At 42.2% G+C, this 23,992-nt stretch overlaps 1 protein-coding gene and 1 pseudogene across 1 annotated transcript; both read left to right on the forward strand.

Annotated features, from left to right (window-relative positions):
* The first annotated feature begins 28 nt into the window (after positions 1–28).
* Positions 29–23,737, forward strand: DDX23 (DEAD (Asp-Glu-Ala-Asp) box polypeptide 23). Its single transcript, XM_006902484.1, has 17 exons — positions 29–108; positions 11,643–11,851; positions 12,487–12,597; positions 13,817–13,910; positions 14,012–14,077; positions 14,209–14,347; positions 14,589–14,722; positions 14,881–14,993; positions 15,218–15,361; positions 15,460–15,685; positions 15,984–16,129; positions 17,096–17,273; positions 18,794–19,036; positions 19,463–19,614; positions 19,801–19,909; positions 22,708–22,882; positions 23,272–23,737. Exons 2-17 carry the CDS (start codon positions 11,643–11,645, stop codon positions 23,493–23,495), a joined length of 2,463 nt encoding a protein of 820 aa, XP_006902546.1. The 5' UTR covers positions 29–108; the 3' UTR covers positions 23,496–23,737.
* LOC102851688 lies at positions 9,115–9,690 on the forward strand (annotated as a pseudogene).
* Positions 23,738–23,992: the final 255 nt, after the last annotated feature.

Here is a 23,992-nt window from a genome sequence, read left to right on the forward strand (position 1 = left end):
CCCCAGTTTGCCTTGCGGCCGAGGGCGTATCTCCGCGACCAGGAAACGGGAAAGATGGCGACTGCTCGGCGACGTTGAGGCCGCGTTGGGCGGTTCAGAGTCAGGGTGGTGAGTCCCGGGTGATGGAGGTGGTTCGTAGGATCTTACGGCGAGGGCGAGAGTGGGAATATGACGATGGCCTCTACCTCCAGGATGAGGGAGGAAAGCACGCCTTAAGGAAAGGGCACGGACTGGAGAAGCTCTAGTGGGTCAGGGTGAAGGGGCGCTAGCCCCAAAGGGAGTGTTGACTCCTGGGGGCATAGGCCACAACCCTGGCCCAAGGACACAGCGCCCGTGATCTGCCCAGTCTGACTTTATTCCCTCATTCTTCGACTATTTCTTCTTTATTCAAACGAACTCTGGCTTTTCTCCCAGAACCGCTCCATGCTTTCCCGCCTCTGCATCTCCTGTATTACTATTACTTTTTTCCTCCCAGGATTGACTTCCCTTTTACGCTTTCAAGTATACATCTTCAAATTCTACCTGTAATTAAAAGATACAAGAAATACTTCCTGTACGAACTTTCCAAATCCCTTTCATAAATTAAACTCATTTGCACTCTTCCTTCATTTGAAACTTCATCTTGGTATCTTAACACTATATACGTCTACGTCTTTTCCTTGTTTGTACTATAAGCGTTTTGTCAACAAGATCTTCCGCATTTCCTTTGTAATTCACTCAGTGCCTAGCATATGGTGATTAAACATTGTGCTGCCAACTGAAAGTTTGGTGGTTGGAATCCATCAGAAACTTTTCAGGAGAAAGATGAAACATTCTGCTTCTATGTGACCTAAAGCCTCTGAAAGACCCACTGGAAGGTCAGTCTGAGTGGGTTCAATTCGACAGCAATGAATTGTTAATATGTATTTTATGGGGTTTTGGCAGATTAATGTCCTACGGCCTCAGAAACTATGGAGTAGTTCTACTTAACCCTCTATGAGTTGAAATTGACTTGTTTGTAGGGAATTTAGTTTTTGATGATAAATGCTTGATTAAGCATCACTTCTAGATCTTGCATACTTGTTACTTTTGGTGATGGGAAATGTAGCAAGGAATGTGACATATTGCAGATTGCTTGGTCAGAGTAAATGTTGCTATTCAGAAGGACACAAGAGAAAAGGATGTTTATGCCGAAGAGTATGACACATAGTACCTTATGTTGTATAGATAATAAGTGTTACAGGGAGCTCTGGTGGCCTGGAGGCTAAAGAGTTGCTCTGCCAACCCAAAGATAGGTGGTGTGAATCCACCAAACTGCTCTGTGGGTGAAAGAGTGGTAATCTATAGTCTTCGAAAACCTATTGGACAGTCAGCTCTGAGTTGTTAATATGTGTTAAATGGCTTTTGAACCATTGAACTGGAACCTACTCAAAACTGATTCTCTAGTGGATTTTCAGAGGTAGTAAACCTCCAAGAAGAGATTGCCCATCTTTTTCCCGCAGAGCTGATATGTTTGAGAATACTGACTATCCCATAGTCTTGACAAAAGAACCAACAAATACGTTTTAGAGAAAGTGCAACCAGGGTGCTTCTTGGAGGCAAAGATGATGAAGCTTCACGTCACATATTTTGGGCATGTTGTTAGGAGGGCCCAATCCTTGGAAAGGGACATCATGCTTGCAAAGGTGAAGGGTCAGAGAAAGAGAAAGAACTTTTTACAAGATGGAGTGATGCAGTGACGGTAACATTGAGCTGTAGTTTATCAGAGATGATTAGGATAGCACAGGATAGGGTAAGATTCATAGCCCTTGTTCATAGGGGTTGTTATGAGTCATAGTCAACTCGATAGCACTTAACAACAACAGTATATGGCTTTTAGCAGGTTAGTGTCCTGTGGTACTATGTTCAGGAAGGGTGTGTGTACATAAATAGACATTCATACTCTTTATGTCAGCTCATTGTATGTGAAAAATAGGACATTTTAACAACACTAACAATTAGAAAGCAAGTATTAGGTCACATATATAGAGGTGTATCTTGTTGTGTGCCGTCAGGTCAGAACTGAACCATAGCTGACCCTGCAGTGGGTTTTCGGAGGTTTTAAATCTCATGGGAGCAGATTGCCCATCCTCCTCTCATAGAGCAGCTGGTAGTTTAGAACCATGTACCTGTGAGATTGCAGTGCAGCTTCTTTTCTTTATTCTTTTTTTTTTTAATTTTTTTTGCAGTGCAGCTTCTTACCACTAAGCTACTAGAGCTCTAGGTACTTTATATAAATAATTAATGTATTTATTATATAAATACCTGAGTGTGTATACATTTATATTCATTGAGAATACAATTTACACATCTCAAACATAACCAAACACCTTGAGAGATTGGTTTTCTGTGTTTGAAGGTTAGGACCTTAGCCTTGTGAGATGATTAAGTCACTGGATATAGTATAAGTTTACAGAGGTAATGTTCTGTATCTTAGGAGGTGAATACTGTCTGAAGTCCTAAAAGTTTGTAAGTAGCCTGCTGAGATAGCAGATTTGGTCTCTGTTCATCTGGAGCAGAAAAAAAAGGATGAAATCCAGAGTCTCAGAGAAGAAACTAGTTTGCAGGGCTGTTAACTTAGAGGAGCCATGACTTCATGAGGTATCCTGAGACCAGAAGAACTAGGTGTACTTGTAATTGTTGTTAGATGCTGTCGAGTAGAGTACGACTCATAGCGACCTAATGAACAAGTCTGAACCCTGTCTTATCCTGTGCCATCTTCACACTTTCTGGCCCACTAGAGCCCATTGTGGCACTCACTTTGTCAGTCCACCTGTTTGAGGGTCTTCCTCTCCTTCGTCGACCCTCCACCCTTCCAAGCATCATGTCTTCTCCAAGGAATAGCCCCTCCTAGTAACATATCCAAAGTAAGGCAAAGCCTCATCATCCTGGCCTCCAAGGAGCACTCCAACTGTACCCTCTCCAAGACATATGTCTTTGTTCTTTTGGGAGTTAATAGCATGTTCAGTGCTCTTCTCCAACAGATGTACCTAATACTGTTCCTTTTTTTTTTTTTTTAAGCAAGGAAGACTATTGTACATGGGGAGCACTGACAGACCACAGTCTCTTAAGACTCAGGCTCCCTGAACGCAAAATTTTCTCTTTATATGAGCTTACAGGGTCGTAGTAAGGATCTCTTTTCTTTTGGCTAGTTTTATATAAATTGTGATTGGTTAGTTAATAGTTTCGGGCAAAGGGGAGATACAAGGAGTAAGGTCATAGGTTAGTTAAAATTCCCTCATTAGAATACTAATCCTTCTGATCAGCATCACAGGTTTGTTGTTCGGTGCTGTTCAGTCAGCTATAACCATAGTGCCCCTAGAAGAAACAACAGATCTGAAACTTGCTTTATTTTGTACTATCCTTTTCTCCTCTGATATGTTGAAACCCATTGTTAACAGTCACCGTGTCAGTTCATCTTGTAGAAGGTCTTCCTCTGGCCCTTCACCTTTCCCAGCATCATGTCTTTTTTTTCCAAGGACTGGCACCTCTGGACAACATGCTAGACCCTGATGTTGTTTGTCGTTATGTGCCGTTGAGTCGTCTATGACTCATAGCGACCCTGTGTACAACAGCCCTAAACTCTGCTCTGTCCTGTGCCAATCTTACTGTCTCCGACACACCTACCCCCATTACCCTAGTCACTGAATCAATCCACCTCATAGAGGTCTTCCTCTTCTGCGCTGTTCTGACACCCTCCCAAGCATGGTGTTCTTTTCCAAGGACAGGTCCCTCCTTGCAACATGTCCAAAGTATGTCAGACGAAGCTTCAGAATCCTTGCCTCCAAGGAGCAGCCTGGTTTAACTCTCTCAAGGAAGAACCTGTTCGTTTTCTTAGCAGTCCATGGTGTATTCAATACTCTCTTCCAGCACCACAGCTCAAGCCTTTGATCACTTTTCCTTTTATCCTCCCTAGTCATTGTCCGTCTCTCTGATGCATAGCAAGTGATTGCAAAGACCATGGCTGTATCAGGTGCACCTTAGTCTCCAGAGTGACACCATTTCTCTTCAGTACTTTGGAGAGGTCCCTGAGTTTGCTTGGCTCCACAGTCAACACTCTTGGCACCAGCAGCCAGGAAATTAAAAGACATATTACAATGGGACCTTAATAGAATGGGAATCAAACAGGGGGGAAAAAATTCAGATTTTTAAAACATTTAGACTTACCGGACCAGTTGAGAGTAGAGGATAACCTGAGACCATTTTCCTATCTAAATAGGCTAAAACTTAAACTGAAACTGTCCCTTGAAATCACCTATTAAATCACCATTTGATTGACTAACAAAATACACCAAGATGCTGTAAAAACAGTCTATATGAGACTAAAGCTCTTAATTTTCTGTGGTTCAGTAATGGTGCTGCAAACTGTACTCAATTGTACACTTAGGAATTATCTTTGGTTCTCCTCATTTGCTTTCTCCCTTCATCAATAAGTCTTACCAGCTCTGCCTCCAAAGTATACCTTGAAGCTGTCTACTTCCCATCTCCATTGCCATTTTCATACAAGACACATTTTTTATTTAGAATTAGTATTCAAGGCCAGCTCTGGTGGCCTAGTGACAAGAAGCTGCACTGCAGTCCCAGAGGGTGAGTGGTTCGAATCCACCAGATGCTCTCCTGAAGAAGGGACAATCTCGTCCTGTACCAGTCAGATCCGATTTGACGGTACACACACACAAACAAAAATAATAAAAAAGGAAAAAAACCAAAAAAGACTTGGTATTCTAAATAAGAGATGTATCCTGTATGAAAATAGTGTTAGTGTTGTGTTTCCTCCTTGCCTCTCTCTCTCTCTCTCTCTCTCTCTCTCTCTCTCTCTTTCTTCATTGCCCTTGACTTTGAACCTACTCATAACTGGCATTCCAGTGGATTTTCAGAGGCTGTAAATCTTAATAGGAGGAAATAGCCTGTCTCTCTCCTCGGAGCAGCTGGTGGATATGAAATACCAAATGGGCATGTCTCTGTGTTAGTAGTGCAACGCCTTATGGACTACACCACCAAGTCACTTTTGCCTCCCTGGTATGTATTTTCATGTTTACTACCTTTCTAAGATTCTCATGTTGTTGTTATGTGCCCTCCAGTTGCTTGCAACTCATAGCGATTCTGTATACAACATCCCTGAAACCTGCTCTACCCTGTGCCAACCTTATTGTCTCTGACACACCTACCCCCATTACCCCAGCCACTGAATCAGTCCATCTCATTGAGGATATTCCTCTCCTGCACTGTCCCTCCACTCTTCCAATCATGATGTCCCTCTCCAAGGGCTGGTTCCCCCTTGCAACATGCTCAGAGTATGTCAGACGAAGCCTTGGAATCCTTACCTACAAGGAGCCTCCTGGTCTCACCCTTTCTAGGATGAACTTGTTTGTTTTTCTAGTGATCCATGGTTTATTCAATACTCTTCTCCAGCACAACGGCTCAAAGGCATCGATTCTCTTTGTATCATCCTTAGTCTTTGTCTAGTTTTCTGAAGCATAGCAAGTAATTCCAAAGACCATGGCTTGGATCAGGTGTATCTTACTCTCCCGACTGACATTGTTGCTTTTCAGTACTCTGGAGAGGTCCCTGAATGCAGACTTCCCCAGTGCAATTCATCTTTTGATTTCCTGGCTGCTGGTACCAAGGGTAAGGGTCAGAAAAAGGATGATTCTCAACAAGATAATTGACATATTGACTGTAATGGGCATGTTAAGAGATGGTGAACATGGTTCAGGATAGGGCAAAGTTCAGATATGTCATTCAGACGGTCACTAGGAGTTACAGTCAAATCAATGGCCTCCAAGAACAACGCCACAAGGTGAACAATAACACCAGGGAGACTCCTACCAAGAATAACAAAAACAATAAGAACAGTATGTGCACAAGGATAGAGCCCTGAAAGTAAGGAAGAGTTAGAAAAATTAAACAAAAATCAGAATTACAAGCACAGTGTGGAAAAAGTGTGATTACATTGTTGATAAATAATGTTATAAAGCAAAATGCATATAAATGACTGAAGAACAAAATAAAGGTGCTGTGTAAATTTTCACTCAAATCACAGAAAAAAAACTCCCAAAAAATGTTACATGAATCTCTTTTAAGTCACAGCACTGAGAGTTCTATGTAAGATGAGAGGTGGGATTTTGTTTTCTTTTTAGGACTGGTTTGTGATAGTAAAAACTGTCCCTTGTATTACTCAATTACATATATATAAAGTGAAACTGTAAATTGTGAACACTGGAGAGAACTACTATGACATAAAATAAAAATCTTAGTAATAGATTGGAGAGCTCTGTGATGGAAACTCTGTGTAGCAAGTTGAGCTAACTCAAAAGACTGAGCTTCTCAGAGAGTACAGAGGAATAATGAGCAGTTCCTCCTGTTAGAATATACAGCCTCAGAAACTGGATGGAGGGGTGCTATGAGTCAGAACTGGCTCAACAATAGTTGAGTCTGAGTTCTGAGTAATATACTGAAATGAATGTAAATGATGTTTAAAATTATGTTACTATAAAACTCACCTTGTAGCTCTTAAGTTATGCTTTGGAGATTTGTGTTAGTGAGTAACTGTTGAGAGCTTTGAAAACACTGCATATTTCTCTCCTGTATAAGCCAGAAATACTCACTCTGTAACTTAGTATTTGTTCAGCCTAGCAATTGCTTTTGATAGATTGTTGTTGTTGTTATGTGCCATAGAGTCCTTTGCGACTCATAGTGACCCTATGTACAACAGCCCTAAACTCTGCTCTGTCCTGTGCCAGTCTCACTGTCTCCGACACACCCACCCCGATTACCCCAGTCACTGAATCAGTCCACCTCATAGAGGGTCTTCCTCTCTTGCGCTGTCCCTCCACCATCCCAAGCATGACGTCCCACTCCAAGGACTCTCCTTGCAACATGTCCAAAGTATGTCAGATGAAGCTTCAGAATCCTTGCCTCCAAGGAGCAGCCCAGTTTAACCCTCTACAGGATAAACCTGTTTGTTTTCTTAGCAGTTCATGGTAACATAGCATAATATATTTAAGTAGTTTGGAACTATTAATTTCTACATCCTAAAAACGTAGATGAACCATACAATAAAACTAACTATGCTAAATTTGGGAACGTTCTGTTGTTAGGCCACTGAGTCCAGTATGACTCAAGTTGTTACAAATATAACTGGCAGCAAGTTTTTAACACATTAAGTACTTCTGTAGTCATTGAAAACATCCAAACCTTTACTATCAAATACTCACAGGTGTAGACCAGTTTTCATCAAGCTCTATTAGGAAACCAGTCCTAGACTGCTTTTTTTTTCCTCTTGGTAACATAGAAAGTAGGAGTTGACAGATATGTTTTAGGTCTGGGCAATATGTGGTTTCCGTATACTAGAGGTCAGAATTGGGCAATGTGGAAAGGCAAATTTTTTTATCAGTTACAATTCTAACTAAGGCAGAATATAGCTAATAAATTAACCATAAAACTCAGTGAAGTAATAGTTTATGGGAGAACATAAACTAGAGGATTATTAGTTTTGTTGTTGTTAAGTGCTGTCGAGTCGCAGGCAACTCATAGCGACCCTATGAAGGAGAGTCCTCAACGCTTGGTTGTCTTTCATCCTCTCTCCAGGTTCATAGTGTTTCCAGAGGCAAGCTATTTTAGAAATGTGTGCCACTCCTCTTTCCAAGCTTGTTTTAATCAGGAGCTCCACCTCACTCCCTGTCCGCAAACCGACCATTAACGCATTTGACACATCCGTGTCTCGGTGTTCAGCCTTACAGCAACCACAAGTGACCGTGGTATGGCAACTTGTACACCAGGGCTATACGACCTAAAGGAATGTCTGAACAAAAACAGTGAAAGACAGGCCCGAGGGCCGCGGATTAAAAGTAACCCACATTTGGCTTGGTAGCACCGCTTTCTGTCCACTGGGACAGCTGATCTCTCTATTTTGTTGTTATTGTTGTTAACTGCCATCGAGTCGCAGGTGACTCATAGCGACCCTGTGAAGGATAGTCCTCAACGCTTGGGTGTCTCTCATCCTCTCTCCAGGTTCATAGGGTTTCCAGAGGCAAGCTGTTATGGAAGTGGATGCCACTCCTGCTTCCAAGCTTGTTTTAACCAGGGAGTTCCACCCCACTCTCTGTCCGCATTGGGTAACCGAGCATTAAAGCATTTGACACATCAGTGGTGTCACAGTGATCAGCCTCATGGCAGCCTAGTTTTAAAAAAGGAATATTTTGGAGTGGTTACCTGTATATTTACCAACTGCCGCTTTAATTTACAAATAAATGTATCTTAAATTAAAAAGACTTTGATCTCTAACCATTAACCAGTTGCCCTAATCATGCACTCTAAAAAAACAATATCCATGAAACACTGTATAATTTGGACGCATTTTTATGCTAAATTAAATAAGTCTGTCACAAAAGTGCTATTATGGTGCTTGCTTCAGCAAGACATATACTAAAATTGGAACGATACACAGAAGATTAGCATGGTCCCTCTGCAAGGATGACACGGAAATTCGTGAAGTGTTTTGTGTTTTTAACTAAGAAAAGAAAGAGGGGATAAATAATGTACAATGCATTGAAACAGATGAAAAGAACTGTTTGAGAGGAATATATGACTAGATATCATTTGCATGACAGCAGTCCAAAATAAAAGGTGCATTACAAAGTGGCCTGGGGGGTATTGCGCAACAATGAAAGAATTTTTTTAAGAGGAAAGTGAACTGGGGGAGGGTAGGGAGGAAAATGTGCAACAGTGAATGAATGGAAATCCAGGTTCTTGCTAAACTTTCATTAAAATCTCAGTAAAAAATGTAAAAAAAGTACTATTACGGTATAAGACCACTATCATATTAAGCTGTGAAGAAGTGTACACATGGGTAAAATGATTTTTGTGTGGTTACCAGAGATGAGAATGGAAGGAGAGTGAAATAAAATTTAATAAATAAGTTGGGTGATGAGAAGAATTATATATAAAAGAGGTTGTTAATTAATAACATGGTTCAGTTATCATTAATGTTACAAAATAAAAAATGTGTGAATTATTGATGAGAACCAGTATAATTTATAAACTTTCATTCATATTTCTCTTAAATATATAAGTTTACTTCCTGTCTTTCGGCTTTCGGCTCGGAGGAGGCCTCGGTGCAACTTTCTTCGGTCGTCCCGCATCCGGGTTCATCCGACACCAGCTGCCTCTGCCATGCCGCCCAAGTTCGACCCCAACGAGATTAAAGTTGTGTACCTGAGGTGTACAGGTGGGGAAGTCGGTGCCACTTCCGCTCTGGCCCCCAAGATCGGCCCCCTGGGTCTGTCTCCAAAAAAGGTTGGTGATGACATTGCCAAGGCCACCGGTGACTGAAGGGAGTAAGGATTACAGTGAAACTGACGATTCAGAACAGACAGGCCCAGATTGAAGTGGTGCCTTCTGCCTCTGCCCTGATCATCAAAGCCCTAAAGGAACCACCCAGAGACAGAAAGAAGCAGAAAAAATATTAAGCACAGTGGAAATATCACTTTTGATGAGATTGTTGGCATTGCCCGGCAGATGCGACACCGGTCTTTAGCCAGAGAACTCTCTGGAACTATTAAAGAGATCCTGGGAACTTCCCAATCTGTGGGCTGCAATGTTGATGGCCGTCACCCTCATGACATCATAGAAGACATCAACAGTGGTGCTGTGGAATGCCCAGCTAGCTAAAGAACTACAAATGAAAATATTTCAATAAAGGATTATTTGTTAACCAATGAAAAAAAAATATATAAGTTTAAAAAAGTGTTGATTTGGTCCTAGGTGACTGGCGTACTGATTGTAAAGATTTAGATGTGAACATATACCAAAAGAAATTACAGTCATTGTGTAGTGAATAACAGTGGGATCCTGGAGACAGCTGGCTCCATCATCTCCCACTTTTTACCTGAGTATCTTTAAGAAAATGGCTTTTATAGACCTAAGCTTCTATTTCCTCTCTTTCTTTTTTTTTTAAATTTTATACTGATATATTGACAAAGTTCAAATACATTGCTTTTCACACAAGATCCTTCCATTTCCTTCACCCCCCTATCCACTGAATTGTGCAGCCCTATGATTAACACCTCACCCACCCATCCTCACTCCTTTGCTTCCACCCTTCTCCCCCCCTTGGAACCTCATCCTCATCCTGCAATTATGGTTTTATACAGTATTTGTCCTTATGGGACCAAGTTAGTTCACTCATCAGAATGTTCTCTAGTCCCTCCCAAGTTACAGTTATTTACAAAATCATTGCTCCTGCGTGCTATGTAGTATTCCATTGTATGATGGTACTACAACCTCTCAATCCATTTGTTTGTGGTTGGACATTTAGGCTGTTTTCAAGTACTTGCAGTGGTGAGTAATGCTGCTATGAATATTGGTGTACTAGACTCCGTTTGAGCCTCAATTATTATTTTCGTGGGGCATATTCCAAGCAGTGGAATAGCTGGGTCATATGGAATTTCTTTGTTCAGCTTTTTGATGAAGCAAGTGCCAAACTGCCTTCCAGAGTGGTGGTATCATTTTACAACCCACCAACAATGTATAAGAGTTCCTATCTTGCCACATCCTCTCCAACATTTTTTACTTGTTGTCCTGTAAACTTTGCCACTGTTACTGGAGTGAGATGGTATCACAGTGTGGTTTTGATTTGCATCTCTCTTATTGCCAGTGATTTTGAGCATTTCTTCATGTGTCTGTTTGGCCATTCGAATATCTTCCTCTATAACAACTCTTTCCATGTCTTTTGCCCATTTTGTGTTATCAGTCTTTTTCTTCTGAAGGCCCAGAAATATTCTATGAACTTTGGTTATGAGACTCTTGTCTGAGATGGTATTGCCAAATGTTTGTTCCCTGTTGGTAGGTTTTCTCACCCTGTTAGAAAAAGTTTTTGATGTGTACAGGGATTTAATCTTTAGAAGGTCCCATTCATCAATTTTATCGTTTCCAGATTGAGCATTTCTGGCTATATATGACAGTATCTTTATATCATAGACCAGGCCTTCTAAGCTTGATCCCAATTTGTCTCTGATTAATGTTATGGTTTTGGGTTTTACTCCCAGGTCTCTAATCCACCTTGAGTTGATTTTTGTTTCTGGTATGAGATGTGGATCCTGTTTTACCTTTCATCAGGTGGCAGTCCAGTTTTGTCATCACCATTGGTTGAGGAGGTTTTCATTTCCCCATTTGATAGGTTTTATTTCCTTGTTGAATATCAGTTGACCAAAGGTCTATTCTGGGTTCTCAATTGTTTCCTCTTCTTTAAAAACTAAATTTTTAAAAATTTGAATGATCATTTATAAATCATATTGTATTTTCATTCAGTTCCGTTTCCCCTTTTGTGAAGTGAGCATACCAAGATTTCTTTCTCATAAAGTGGTTTTGAGATTAGATGAATTATAAATCCACTGTTTAGGATCAATAACCAAAACCCTTGATTCTGACTCATAGCAACCCTATATGGGATTTCTGAAGCTGTAACTCTAAGTGAGGATACCTTTCTCCCTTATAGCAGCTGCTGGATTCAAACTGCTAACCTTTTAGTTAGCAGCCCATCATCATGCTGTGCTCTGTCACGAGGGCTTCTTACTGCTTAGCATAGCACCCAGTATATGAGTATGTCTCTTTATCCCTGACAGATGGCAGGAGAGCTGGCTGACAAGAAAGACCGTGATGTATCACCTTCCAAGGAGGAAAGGAAACGATCTCGGACTCCTGACAGAGAGAGAGAGAGAGATCGGGACCGGAAGTCTTCCCCGTCTAAGGATAGAAAGCGCCATCGTTCAAGGGATAGGCGTCGAGGGGGCAGCCGTTCTCGTTCTCGTTCCCGTTCCAAATCTACGGAAAGGTGAATAGCTTCGTTATGTCTGTTACCTGGGAAGGAGCAGTACATCTTGAACATCTTTGTTCTTATTCTTGGTTATTCTCATGTCTCAGTACTAGATGTTCTTCTTTTTTACACATTTGTGTTCTTAACCTAATTAGGAAGCTTTTGTGGCATAGTCCATAGTTGAGTTGCACTGCTTACCCAAATGCTGCATGTGTCCCATGCTCTCCAGGGAAGAAACATGGACAGTCTCTCATTGCAGTTTTTAGCCTCAGAAATCTGATGGAGGATTACTAGGAGTGGGTTTGACTCCGTGGCAGTGAAAGAGAGAGAGGGTGAGTCCACTGAGACGTGCAGACATTTCCAGTTTCTCTCAGTGACTCAGTAGCTATTGAAGGTAAAGTGGGATCAAGGGCTAGATGATCAAGGAAGGTAGGTCATCAGCTTTCATAGATGATGGTTCGTCATTGCTATTAATACTTAGCAGTCCAACTCTGATCTATAAGACCGTAGAAGTCTCTCTGAATATCTCCAGGAAGCACTGTCTCCAGTTGGAAAAGCATTACTTTGAGGAGAAAAGAGCATGGAAACCTTAAAATTATACTGAAGCTGGAGACTCTGGAAATATAAAATTATTTCTTAATTTTGTGTTTTAGAGAACGGCGACATAAAGAACGAGAACGTGATAAGGAGCGAGATCGGAACAAGAAAGACCGAGATCGAGACAAGGATGGGCACAGACGGGACAAGGACCGGAAAAGGTCCAGGTACTAGGGGAATGAGAATGGGCTTCCAGAAATGCTCTATCTTCCTATCCATATATAAAAGACAAATGAGAAAGGGGAATATGTGGTGTTATCAGGAAACAATGTGAGTGCGTGATCATGTAGGCTAATTCACTGTGTTAGGCAGATTTTTTTCCCCTCCCTTCAGTGTGCAGCTTTTGTTTGGAGGAAATATTTTTTATGTTAAAAGTTGTAAAAAGAGAAGGGCCGTGTAGGGGCCATATCTGACCTTTATTCACTTCACAAAGGGGAACTGTCCCTGTCAACATCCGCAACACAGAATCAGTTCTCATGAGGTCAGACATGTCCCTCATGCTCCGTCATCTCTTTCTACTCATCCCAATGCCAAACTCACTGCTTTATGGGGTCCAAACTCCTATGAGATTGCTCACACACGACATAGAACCATATTGGAGAAGTCAAAAGGCTATGGCCAGGACAGCTTCTGCTCACAGAATAAATATGCTCACAGGTACCTCAGCCTTGAGCCTTGCAGCTTTAGGCCAGTGTTAAAAAGCTGTAAGTCCTGGCAATTATGCCTCCTCACTGCCCACTGCCACCCCCCAGACCAGACACCTCCAGCAAACTTGGGCAAAGACTCTTAGCTCTGATTCAGTGGCATAGCAGTCCCATGATAGGCCCTGTCTCCTAACAGGTCTCTAGTTCTCTGGTGTGACAACTGTGGCTGTTGTTCTCATAGACCCAAGTTTGACAGGCATAAGAATATCTGGTCCTGAAGATCGTGTTTCATTCTTTTGCTTCTATTTGCTAGTGGTGAGATTTCTCCAATTCTTCTTTTTGAGCTGCTCAATGTAATAGTGAGATTAGCCAGTCCGCTTGTGGGTGAGACTAGCCTTTTCCTTGGCTAGCTCACTATTCTCATATTCCAGCCCATCCATGTGGCAAAGTTGTTCAGCATGCTAGGGGAGCCACTTTGAACACTAAAATCTTAACACCACAGTAGTGTAGACCCATTTTCCAGAAGAGAAGAGTCTCAGAAAAGGAGTTTTGGGTAAAATAGGGCCAAGGCAGTTTAATAGTTAGGTTTCAGAGCAGCAGAGTAGCCATGTCTGCTAAGGGAGCTTCAGGACATGATAGAGGACTGCGGACCAGTTTTGTCGAATTATAGGTAAACTTCCATCCTCCTCTTGAGTGTAAGACTGAACAACACTGGATCTTTCCTGTTTTGTTTTCCTAAAAGCTTATCTCCTGGCCGAGGAAAAGATTTTAAATCTCGGAAAGATAGAGATTCTCGGAAAGATGAAGAGGATGAACATGGTGATAAGAAGCTCAAGGTAAAGGGAAGATGTTTTGTCTTCCTTTTCTTCTTAAGCTTTGCTTTGTTACTCTTCAGAAAATGAAAGCTTTTATGAGCAGTCTTGTGTTTTATCTTTAGGCCCAGCCATTATCCTTGGAGGAACTTCTGGCCAAGAAAAAAGCTGAGGAAGAAGCTGAGGCTAAGGTAAAAGCTTGGGATTCTAGGTCTCTTTGTGCTTTTCTCAACAGGTTTAATTTCAGACTCTACAGTCACATCTCTGTAAGTGATGTGACTGCTCCCAGGTTCATTGTTTACTGCTCCAATCTGTTTTGTAGCCCAAGTTCCTCTCCAAAGCAGAACGAGAGGCTGAAGCTCTAAAGAGGCGGCAGCAAGAGGTGGAAGAGAGACAGAAGATGCTTGAAGAGGAGAGGAAAAAGCGAAAACAGTTCCAAGACTTGGGCAGGAAGATGTTGGGTTTGTCTCCCTATCCTAGTTACTCCTAGATTAGGCAAGAAGACGTGGGATGAGGTTTTGGTGTAAATCAGGAACCTGCTTGTTCTGGAGTTTGGTAGCAGGGTGATGACAGAATTTAAGAGAAAAGTATCTTCCTGTTAGATATTTATTTTTCTGATATCATAAACTTACCCTTTCCTCCCCTGTCCCCTCCATTCCCTTCTCTTCCACTGACTGTAACTTTGCTCTCTTATGTCTGCAGAAGATCCTCAGGAACGAGAACGTAGGGAACGCAGGGAGAGGATGGAGCGGGAGACCAATGGAAATGAAGATGAAGAAGGGCGGCAAAAGATCCGGGAGGAGAAGGACAAGAGCAAGGAACTACACGCCATTAAGGTAACAGGCCCTGGTTCAGTCACTGCCTCCACCGCTACACCTGGAAAAAGAAACCTCTTTGAAAAAGAATGTCTTTCTATTTGGAAATTCTGATCTTTATATTCCAACAAAAGATTTGGAATTTGAACTTGACGTGCTTTATGCTGACTCCTTGGCAGGAGCGTTACCTGGGTGGAATCAAGAAGCGGCGTCGGACAAGGCATCTCAATGATCGTAAATTTGTCTTTGAGTGGGATGCTTCTGAGGATACATCCATTGACTACAACCCCCTGTGAGTGACTTTGGGGCTAAGCTTTAGATCTTTTTACTCTAGGTAGTTTCTAGAGGAAAAAGGAAGTTGGGGTGGGAAAAGTGATAAGCTCATCAGCCAGCTTGCTTGGTGATGAAAGGCCTTGGCCAGGAAGGGAAACTATTACATACTGTTAGTCTACTCTTCCTTTTAATGTTCATTTTTTGTGTGTGTGTGTTTTGTTTTTGTTCTCTATCTCAATTCAGGTACAAAGAACGGCACCAGGTACAGTTGTTGGGGCGAGGCTTCATTGCAGGCATTGACTTAAAGCAACAGAAACGAGAACAGTCACGTTTCTATGGAGACCTGATGGAAAAGAGGCGAACACTGGAAGAAAAGGAACAGGAGGAGTGAGTGATCAGGGCTAGGAGTAGTTGGGTGGACTCAAAGTATCCAGGGAAAGGAATTGGAAGATACTGATTTTTCTTATTCCTTGTACCTGCTCCAGGGCAAGACTCCGTAAACTTCGTAAGAAGGAAGCAAAGCAGCGCTGGGATGATCGACACTGGTCCCAGAAGAAGTTAGATGAGATGACAGACAGAGATTGGCGGATCTTCCGAGAGGACTATAGCATCACCACCAAAGGTGGCAAGATCCCCAATCCCATTCGATCCTGGAAAGACTCTTCTTTACCTCCACACATCTTGGAGGTTATTGATAAGTGCGGTTACAAGGTAAGGGGGCACAGACATGTGCAGGAGACCGGAACTTTCCTTACAATCTAGGGGATTCAAACTTCATTGAGGATGAGAACTTTGACTGATGCCTTTTCTACTGGTGGGCTCTAAGGTGGCCTTGTCTGTGTAACTTTCTGGTGGAAGTTTTGACCTTGTGTGATTGTGTTTCTTCTCAGATCCCCATTTCATGATACCCTCACATTGGTTTATTTTTAATGTACCCAACCTGTTAGTGGTAGACCAAGTGGTATAATTCTGTTCTTACTACAATTGTACTCTCCTTGGATCACTACAGGAACCAACACCTATCCAGCGTCAGGCAATTCCCATTGGGCTGCAGAATCGTGACATCATTGGCGTAGCCGAGACTGGCAGTGGCAAGACGGCAGCTTTCCTCATCCCGTTGTTGGTGTGGATCACCACTCTCCCTAAGATTGACAGGTGGGGTCAGCTGGTACTGGTTGCTCTGGGTTTGTTGGGCTGGGTAAGGAAGGTGAAAGTGGCAAATTAGTATTTTTGTTTTAAATTTTAAGATTAATTCTTTATTGGAAGTCTTGGAAAAATTGAAGATATTGTCCTTATTAATTAGTTCAGGTAAAGGCAGAATATTTTACCTCCTTTAAGTTCTAGCAAGTTACTTGACTTGATCTATGACAGTACACAAGATAATTAAAATGGCATTTGGTTTACTTCAGAAAGATAATTATGAATGTCCTACAGAATAATAAATATGAATATTTGAAAAAATGAAAATAAAGGGATGATGTAGAATATAAATATATAGAGGTGCAAAATTGTAAAAAATAGCTATTATGAGGTTAGTTAAAGGAAAGGGAGCTCTGGTGGTGCTGCCGACCCAAAGGCAGTGTCTCTCTGGCTGTTCAAATCCACCAGCTGCTTCACAGGAGAAAGATGGACAGATCCTTTTGTGTGATTTACAGCTTCAGAAACTCAGTAGAGGGTCAGCTATGAGTTAGGTCTACCTTGATGGCAGTTAGTTTTTTAATGAGAAAAGATTTGAAAGTGCTGGTACTACTAGACTTGATGAACCTTACAAACACACTAGACTTAAGCCATTCTATCTAAAAAGTATTCAGTATTTCCAGGTTTTTATCTACCCTCAAACAAGGTGGTTTTTGTTGGTTGGGTTTTTTTAAAGTTCATAAAAAGAAACCCATTTCTTTTGTCTGTGATAGATAATGGAGAATAATTTGATCATAATATTAAAGAATCATCCTGGCAAGAATTACTCCCTGGAGAACTTTGCTCTCTTGAATTCTAGTTTCCAAATGGGACCACACATTCTTCCCCACCTTTTCCATTTCCATAGAATGATTTTATCTTTCTTTCTTTTGTGACTGAATGACAAGAGGGCTGATGAAGTTGTGGCTTGCCTATTTACCACAGGATTGAAGAGTCAGACCAAGGCCCTTATGCCATCATCCTGGCACCCACCCGTGAGTTGGCCCAGCAGATTGAAGAAGAGACCATCAAATTTGGGAAACCACTGGGCATCCGCACCGTGGCTGTCATTGGTGGCATCTCCAGGGAAGACCAGGGCTTTAGACTGCGCATGGGTTGTGAGGTTTGTTCACCTAACCAGTCACCAGCTATTAACCAAACCACCACCCACACTTTAAGAATACTCTTTTCTTTGAGGCTATGTTTCTAGTTTCTTCTGTAGATGTTCAGAAAAATGAAGAAATGGCTTGGCTTGTATATATGTGTGTATGCATTTGTGCTGCTATTTATCTAGAATGGGACCTGGTGGTGCAGTGTTTAAGTTCTCAGCTGTAATCTGAAAGGTTGGTGGTTGGAACCCAACAGTGGCTCCACAGGAAGAATACCTGGCAGTCTGCTCCTGTAAACATTACAGTCAAGACAACCCCATTGGGCAGTTCTGTTCTGTCATACAAGATCATTCACTCACTCACACTCACTTTTGATGTTGAGTTGGACCTGACTCATAGCTGACCTTCCAGAGTTTAAGGCTATAAATCATACAAGAGACATTTCCAATTTTTTTTCTGTGGAACCACTGGTGGCTTTGAACTGCTAGAGGCTCAGCCTTTGAGTTAACAGTGTAAATCTTATGGTATAGGCCACCAGAGCTCCCTATGAATTATTATTGTTGTGTGCTGTTGAGTCGGAGCCGACCCATAGCTGACTCTCTGGTGGTTTTTCAGAGGCATTAATTGCATAGAGCAGTTGGTGGAACTGTATGCCTTTGGGATTGCAGCGCAGCTTTTTACCACTAGGCCACCAGAACTTCCTAATGAATTCATTAGGAATTGAAATAGACACAGTAGCACACAGTAACAATTTACTTAGCACCTATGTATCAGGAATCAGAAATTTTACCAAATACGCACACATTATGTATTTTCTTCATTCTCACAGCTAACTTATGAGAGTAGGTATTGGTATCTCTAATATAGGATTAAGCTGAGGTTCAGGTTAACATCTAAAGTCACACATAGCTAGGAAGGGCTAGGCTGAGACTCAGATCCAAAGACTTTGCCCTTAGTCATTTTGCTAAACTATTTCATTGAATTTACATATTACTTTCATCATCTTGAGTTGTAACAGGAAAAATGGGAAAATAGCTTTTAATAAGAATTCTGCTATAAGAATTTAGCCTTCTATAGACTCTTCAATTTAACCTTTCATACTAATTCCTCTATCGTATCTTAGTCCCTTTCCCAACCAGGAAAGTTTCTTCTGATCTGTTCTTGGCACAGTGCATTACAGTTGGGCTGCTAACCTAAAGGTTGCAGCTTCAAATTTACTAGCTACTCCACAAGAGAAAGAGGAGGCAAGTCTGTTAAGATTTACAGCCTGGAAACCAGGGGGAGGGTCACCATGACTTGATAGCAGTGGGGTGAGGACTGTCCAATCCCCAGACCCACACAAGATCCCTTTCATTCCTAAAAATTTCAAAACTTTGAATAAGTACATTTTCAGCAGCCTCCACAACTAAACACAACTGGAGGCTGGGGTCCATTCCTAAGTTTTGGAGATCTGTTGCCAAAGTGAGTGAGTACTTCACAGGAGGAAGAACTAGGAACCTGATAGAGCCTCTTTTGATTATACTGTACCTTCCAGATTGTGATTGCTACCCCAGGACGTCTGATTGATGTGCTGGAGAACCGCTACTTGGTGCTGAGCCGCTGTACCTATGTGGTTCTGGATGAAGCAGATAGGATGATTGACATGGGCTTCGAACCAGATGTCCAGAAGATCCTGGAGCACATGCCTGTCAGCAATCAAAAGCCAGACACAGATGAGGCTGAAGACCCTGAGAAGATGCTGGCCAATTTTGAGTCAGGGAAACATAAATACCGCCAAGTAAGGCTGGCTTGGCTCTCTGGGTTAGGCAGGGATGGACGAAGTCCCAAATGTGCCTCAAGTTCCTTCTTGCCATAGGGGGTCCCACAAGTACATGTTTGTGGGTGAGATGTGCCTAGATATCTTTTGACAGTCCTAGATGTAGCCAGTTAACTTCACCTTAAAAAAGGATTCCAACATTTGCTATTACTTCCCACATCCTAACTACTAGCATATACTCCAGTTTTTCTATCAGATTGATGAACAGGTGCTGAAGATAGAGATGGGTAGGAAAAATGACCCTTTTCTTAAGGAGGTGGCTATCAAGACTTGGTATCAGGGTTTATTTAAGATTTCTTTAGTTGGGCTGAACTACCTATGGGTATGGTGGGATAGGTAATTGTGTCTGCCTGGGCCCAGAGCTTACTTAACCTCCTGTTTTTGTAGACGGTCATGTTCACGGCCACCATGCCTCCAGCTGTGGAGCGCCTGGCCCGGAGCTATCTTCGGCGACCTGCTGTGGTGTACATTGGTTCTGCTGGCAAGCCTCATGAACGAGTGGAACAGAAGGTCTTCCTCATGTCAGAGTCAGAAAAGAGGTACAGAAAAGCTGAGCCAGGGAAAATAGTGTGTAATAGGGAAGAAAAGCTGTGAGAATGGTACCACTTCTTTGTTGAAGAGCATCTTGTTTGGAATGCCATGGCCATTGAAGAAGCTGGGATTCAGGTTGGGCATTTCACTTGGGGTGGGATTAATTAGGTATCTTGTTTTCTTCCCCTTCTCAGGAAAAAGCTGCTGGCTATCTTGGAGCAAGGGTTTGATCCACCCATCATCATTTTTGTCAACCAGAAGAAGGGTTGTGATGTGTTGGCCAAATCCTTGGAGAAGATGGGGGTATGTATGGCAGTGAAGAGTGAAGTCAGATCTCTCTGGAACTTTCAGAAACTAGAGAATCACCTTAAGGGCCTGCTTTCTTATTCTTCCTTATTCTTTAACCTCGCCAGTATTCAGTAAGTCCATTCTTTTAGAGGAAAAATTGCAGCAACAGGGAGAACTGGGTTAAGTGCTAGGCTTCTGAGTCCACTCCAGCAGAGCTAGGCAAAGCTGCCATGGGCCTTCATTAGCTGGGATGTGGACAGGAGAGATTCTGAGAGAAATGTTCTGTAGAGGTCTAAGGACCTGAAATAGAATGGGTCAAAGCTGGTTGTGCTTTCCTCTGTTCGGAGTAAAGAATTTTTACTATGCTCAAGAGAGAGATGTTAATAATCAGGATTCTGGGGTTCTTTTTCTTTCTTCCTTCACCTTGTTTTATTGTGTTTTCAGTGAAATTTTAACAACATTTTTTGTTTCTGTTCAACAAGTTATACACAGGTTATTCAGTGACATTGGTTATATCCTTCCCAATGCATGAACAGTTTGTTTGGGTGGTTCCATTTCTGTTAATCTAGTTTCCCTGCTACATACATTCTCTTCTTTGTTTTATAGAAATTATTGGCTGTTTCATATAGGTTATTTTTTTTAATTGTGTTTCATTCATGTACATTGTTTTTAGTCTTTCACTCTCCCCCTCCACCCACCAAACTCTGCGAGCTTGTGATTCCTCCCCATCAGCCTCCCCGACCCCTCCCCTTCCCTCTTTGGATGTCCATACACATCCCACTGTTTATCCGTTTTACAATAATGGTCTTACACAGAATTTGTTCTTCTGTCCCTGAGTTAGTTCACTCAGCATAATGCTCTCTAGCCCCTCCCATGTTATATAATATTTTTCAAAATCATTGCTCCTGAGTGCTGCATAGTATTCCATTATGTGAATGTACTACAGTTTCTCAAACCAGTCATTTGTTGATGGATATTTGGGCTGCATGTTCTTCCTCTTGTGAATAATGCTGCTTTGCGCATTGATGTACAGGTGGTTGTTAAAAAATTCATTGTGACTTGTGAAGGCTTTCATTCAACAGTCCATACACATTGTTTCATGACATGAATGGCAGTTCCCAAGAGTAACAGTACTCTTCCCACTTTCTTCCTGTGTGTCCTATTTTCCATTCATCTTTCCTTCCTATCTCTTCCTGTCTTCTGAGATTTATTGCTGGGTAAATGCTGCCTTTTTGGTCATGTATGATTCTAAGCAGTGCATTCCTCTCTGGTATTATGGATCATTTTCCAGGCCTGTCTGTTGTTGCCTTGATGTTTTCATGGGGGTACAGTTCCAGGCTTGAAGGGTGTCTACAGGCTCTAGTCTCAGAGGTTCCACTAATTTATATTAGACCAGTAAGCCTAACCTTTTTTTATGACTTTGAGTTTTGTTCCACCTTTTTCTCCCTGTCTATGAGGGATCCTCTATTGTTAACCCTTTCAAAGTGATCAGCAGCTGTAGTTGGGCACCATCTAGTTCTTCTGGTCTCAAGGTTGTAGAGACTGAAGTTTGAATGGGCTCTTAGGCTTTTGGACTGATAATCTGTTTGCTTTTTTGATGGGGAGAGACCAATAGTTGTATGTTAGATGGCCACTCCTAGAGGTAATTTTTTTTTTAATGGAGCACAGAACTTAGTGTTTTGTTTTTTAATTTTTATTATTTTGTTTGTGTTTGTACCATCAAATCAGATCTGACTGGTACAGGAGATTGCCCCTCTTTCTCTGGTAGAGTATCTGGTGGATTCGAACCGCATCTCTCTGGGATTGTAATGCAGCTTCTTGCCACTAGGCCACCAGAGCTCCCCAAAACTTAGTTATTTTTTGAACCAATTTGTTATTTAGCTAAAAGATGACTTTAGGAGTTAGTTTCAGTTCATGGTTTGATTGACCAGTCCAGTAGGCTTCACATTTTTCTTCCAGTACCATCTAGGGCTTCTCACTGCAGGTAGGTGAGGCCACAGTTCCTAAGTCCTATAGGGGGTTGCACTGCTAACCCAAAGGTGGCATCTCTGGCAGTTCATATCCACCAGTGACTCCACAGGGGAGAAAGGTTGACAGTCTCCTTCTGTGTGGTTTACAGCTTGTGAAAACCTGCTGGAGGGTAAGCCATGTATTGGCTCTGACTTCATAGCAGTGAGTTTGAGTTCAGTTTATTGGTCCTGTAGATTATTTAGATTTTGCTTTTTGGGTTTCTTTCATTTTCTTTAGCTTCAGGTGAATATGAAATCTACAGTTGTATCTTAAACAAGCTTTTAAGAAACAAGACACTAACTCAACAGACTAGGATGTAGAATCTAACTTTTCAAAGTCTCTTATGCCAGTTAACTGGTATGTCCCAGAAAACTTTAGTCCTGATTCTTCAAATGTAGAAATTCAGTCCTACAAAGTAGTTATATCTGAGAAATAGCCTTAACTGTACTCCGTATGTAGTAAGGATCTTCTACTTTTTATGCTGGTGTTTGAGGGGAAAAGGGTGTCTTTTCCACCCAACTCTTTAAATGGTCCACTTTCCACCTATTCACTGGCCGATTGCTTTGCCTCCAGCTTCATATCCTGTATTCTTTCAAACCACAGCATACCCTGTATTCTTCTATGGTGCTCTCCAGCATGTCTGTTCTCTTTACTTCTTTCAGTTGCACTTTCTTTATCCTGCTTCCTTCGCCTTCTACCCAGCTGTTATCTTCACCCTTCTCTCTCTGCTCTGTCCTGCCCCCTCTTAACATCTGTCTTGTGATGATCTTTTTTTTCCCTTTTTTTTTTCATTCTTTCAACAGTACAATGCTTGCACTCTGCATGGTGGGAAAGGCCAAGAGCAGCGAGAGTTTGCACTGTCCAACCTCAAGGCTGGGGCCAAGGATATTTTGGTGGCTACAGATGTGGCTGGTCGTGGTATCGACATTCAAGATGTATCTATGGTTGTTAACTATGATATGGCCAAAAACATTGAAGGTAAGTCCAGGATAAGAGGAGATTCTCTCATTGCTCTCAAAGTCAGGGTGCTGCAGTAGGAAGGTATTGCTGCCATCTCTCAAAGCTTTGAGTCTGGGAATGTTTGTTCCAGTGAGAAGGGATCATGCTCTTTAGCTCACCTGATGTATTGTCCTACTGCCTAGGATAGCATGAGGCTAGGCAACTGTCTTAATGTAGTCAGATAACCAAAGTTCAGAAGTCATGTATTTTCTAAGTACTTCTGTTCAGTCTGTTTGCATTACTATTTTCTATCTTTTGGCTAAGTGGTGGGGAATACGATGCCTTTGTAAATGAGGTTCAGGGATTGTTCACCAAGAGTCTCTGATCTGATGCCCTGAATGACTAACATTCCTCCCAAAATTTCACAGATTACATCCACCGGATTGGCCGTACAGGACGAGCAGGCAAGAGTGGGGTAGCTATCACCTTCCTCACGAAAGAAGACTCTGCTGTGTTCTATGAGCTGAAGCAAGCAATTCTGGAGAGCCCTGTGTCCTCCTGTCCTCCAGAGCTAGCCAACCACCCAGATGCCCAGCACAAGCCAGGAACCATCCTGACCAAAAAGCGCAGGGAAGAAACCATCTTTGCCTGACACAGGGTTCTTCCCATGGGTTAAGGACATGCTCTGAAGCTGCCTAAAGCTGGTTCTTCAGGACCCTTCTGACAGGACCTCTGTCTCCTTCAGGTCCTCACTCTTGGGTTATGGGAACTTAGGAAACAATCAAGGCTACCCTGGCCCAGACCTTTAGGTCTGAAGGCCTGACTGAGCTTCCGAAGGAGGGGAACTGCTGTAGAAGGCAAGGAGAGAAAATAGCCAGCTTTTGGCCCAGCTCTAGAAGTCAGTTGGCATTGCCTCTCAGAATGAACAAGAACTTGGCTGCCTGGATAGGAGCACCTTCAGCACAGACTTGACTGCCTAAGCTGCCGTTAACGCTGTGGCCCAGGATGACCCCGGGGATATGGCACCGTGAGAGTTATGGACCTTGGACTCTTGTCATTTTGACAACTGTTTTCACATTTGGATTCTCAAGTCAAGAGCTTTTAGAGTTGTATATAACCCCTATGCCAAGGGGTGCCATGCACTCTAGG

Source organism: Elephantulus edwardii, unplaced genomic scaffold (genome assembly GCF_000299155.1).
Source record: "Elephantulus edwardii isolate Elephantulus edwardi_28Jun2011 unplaced genomic scaffold, EleEdw1.0 scaffold00418, whole genome shotgun sequence".
Taxonomy (NCBI): domain Eukaryota; kingdom Metazoa; phylum Chordata; class Mammalia; order Macroscelidea; family Macroscelididae; genus Elephantulus; species Elephantulus edwardii.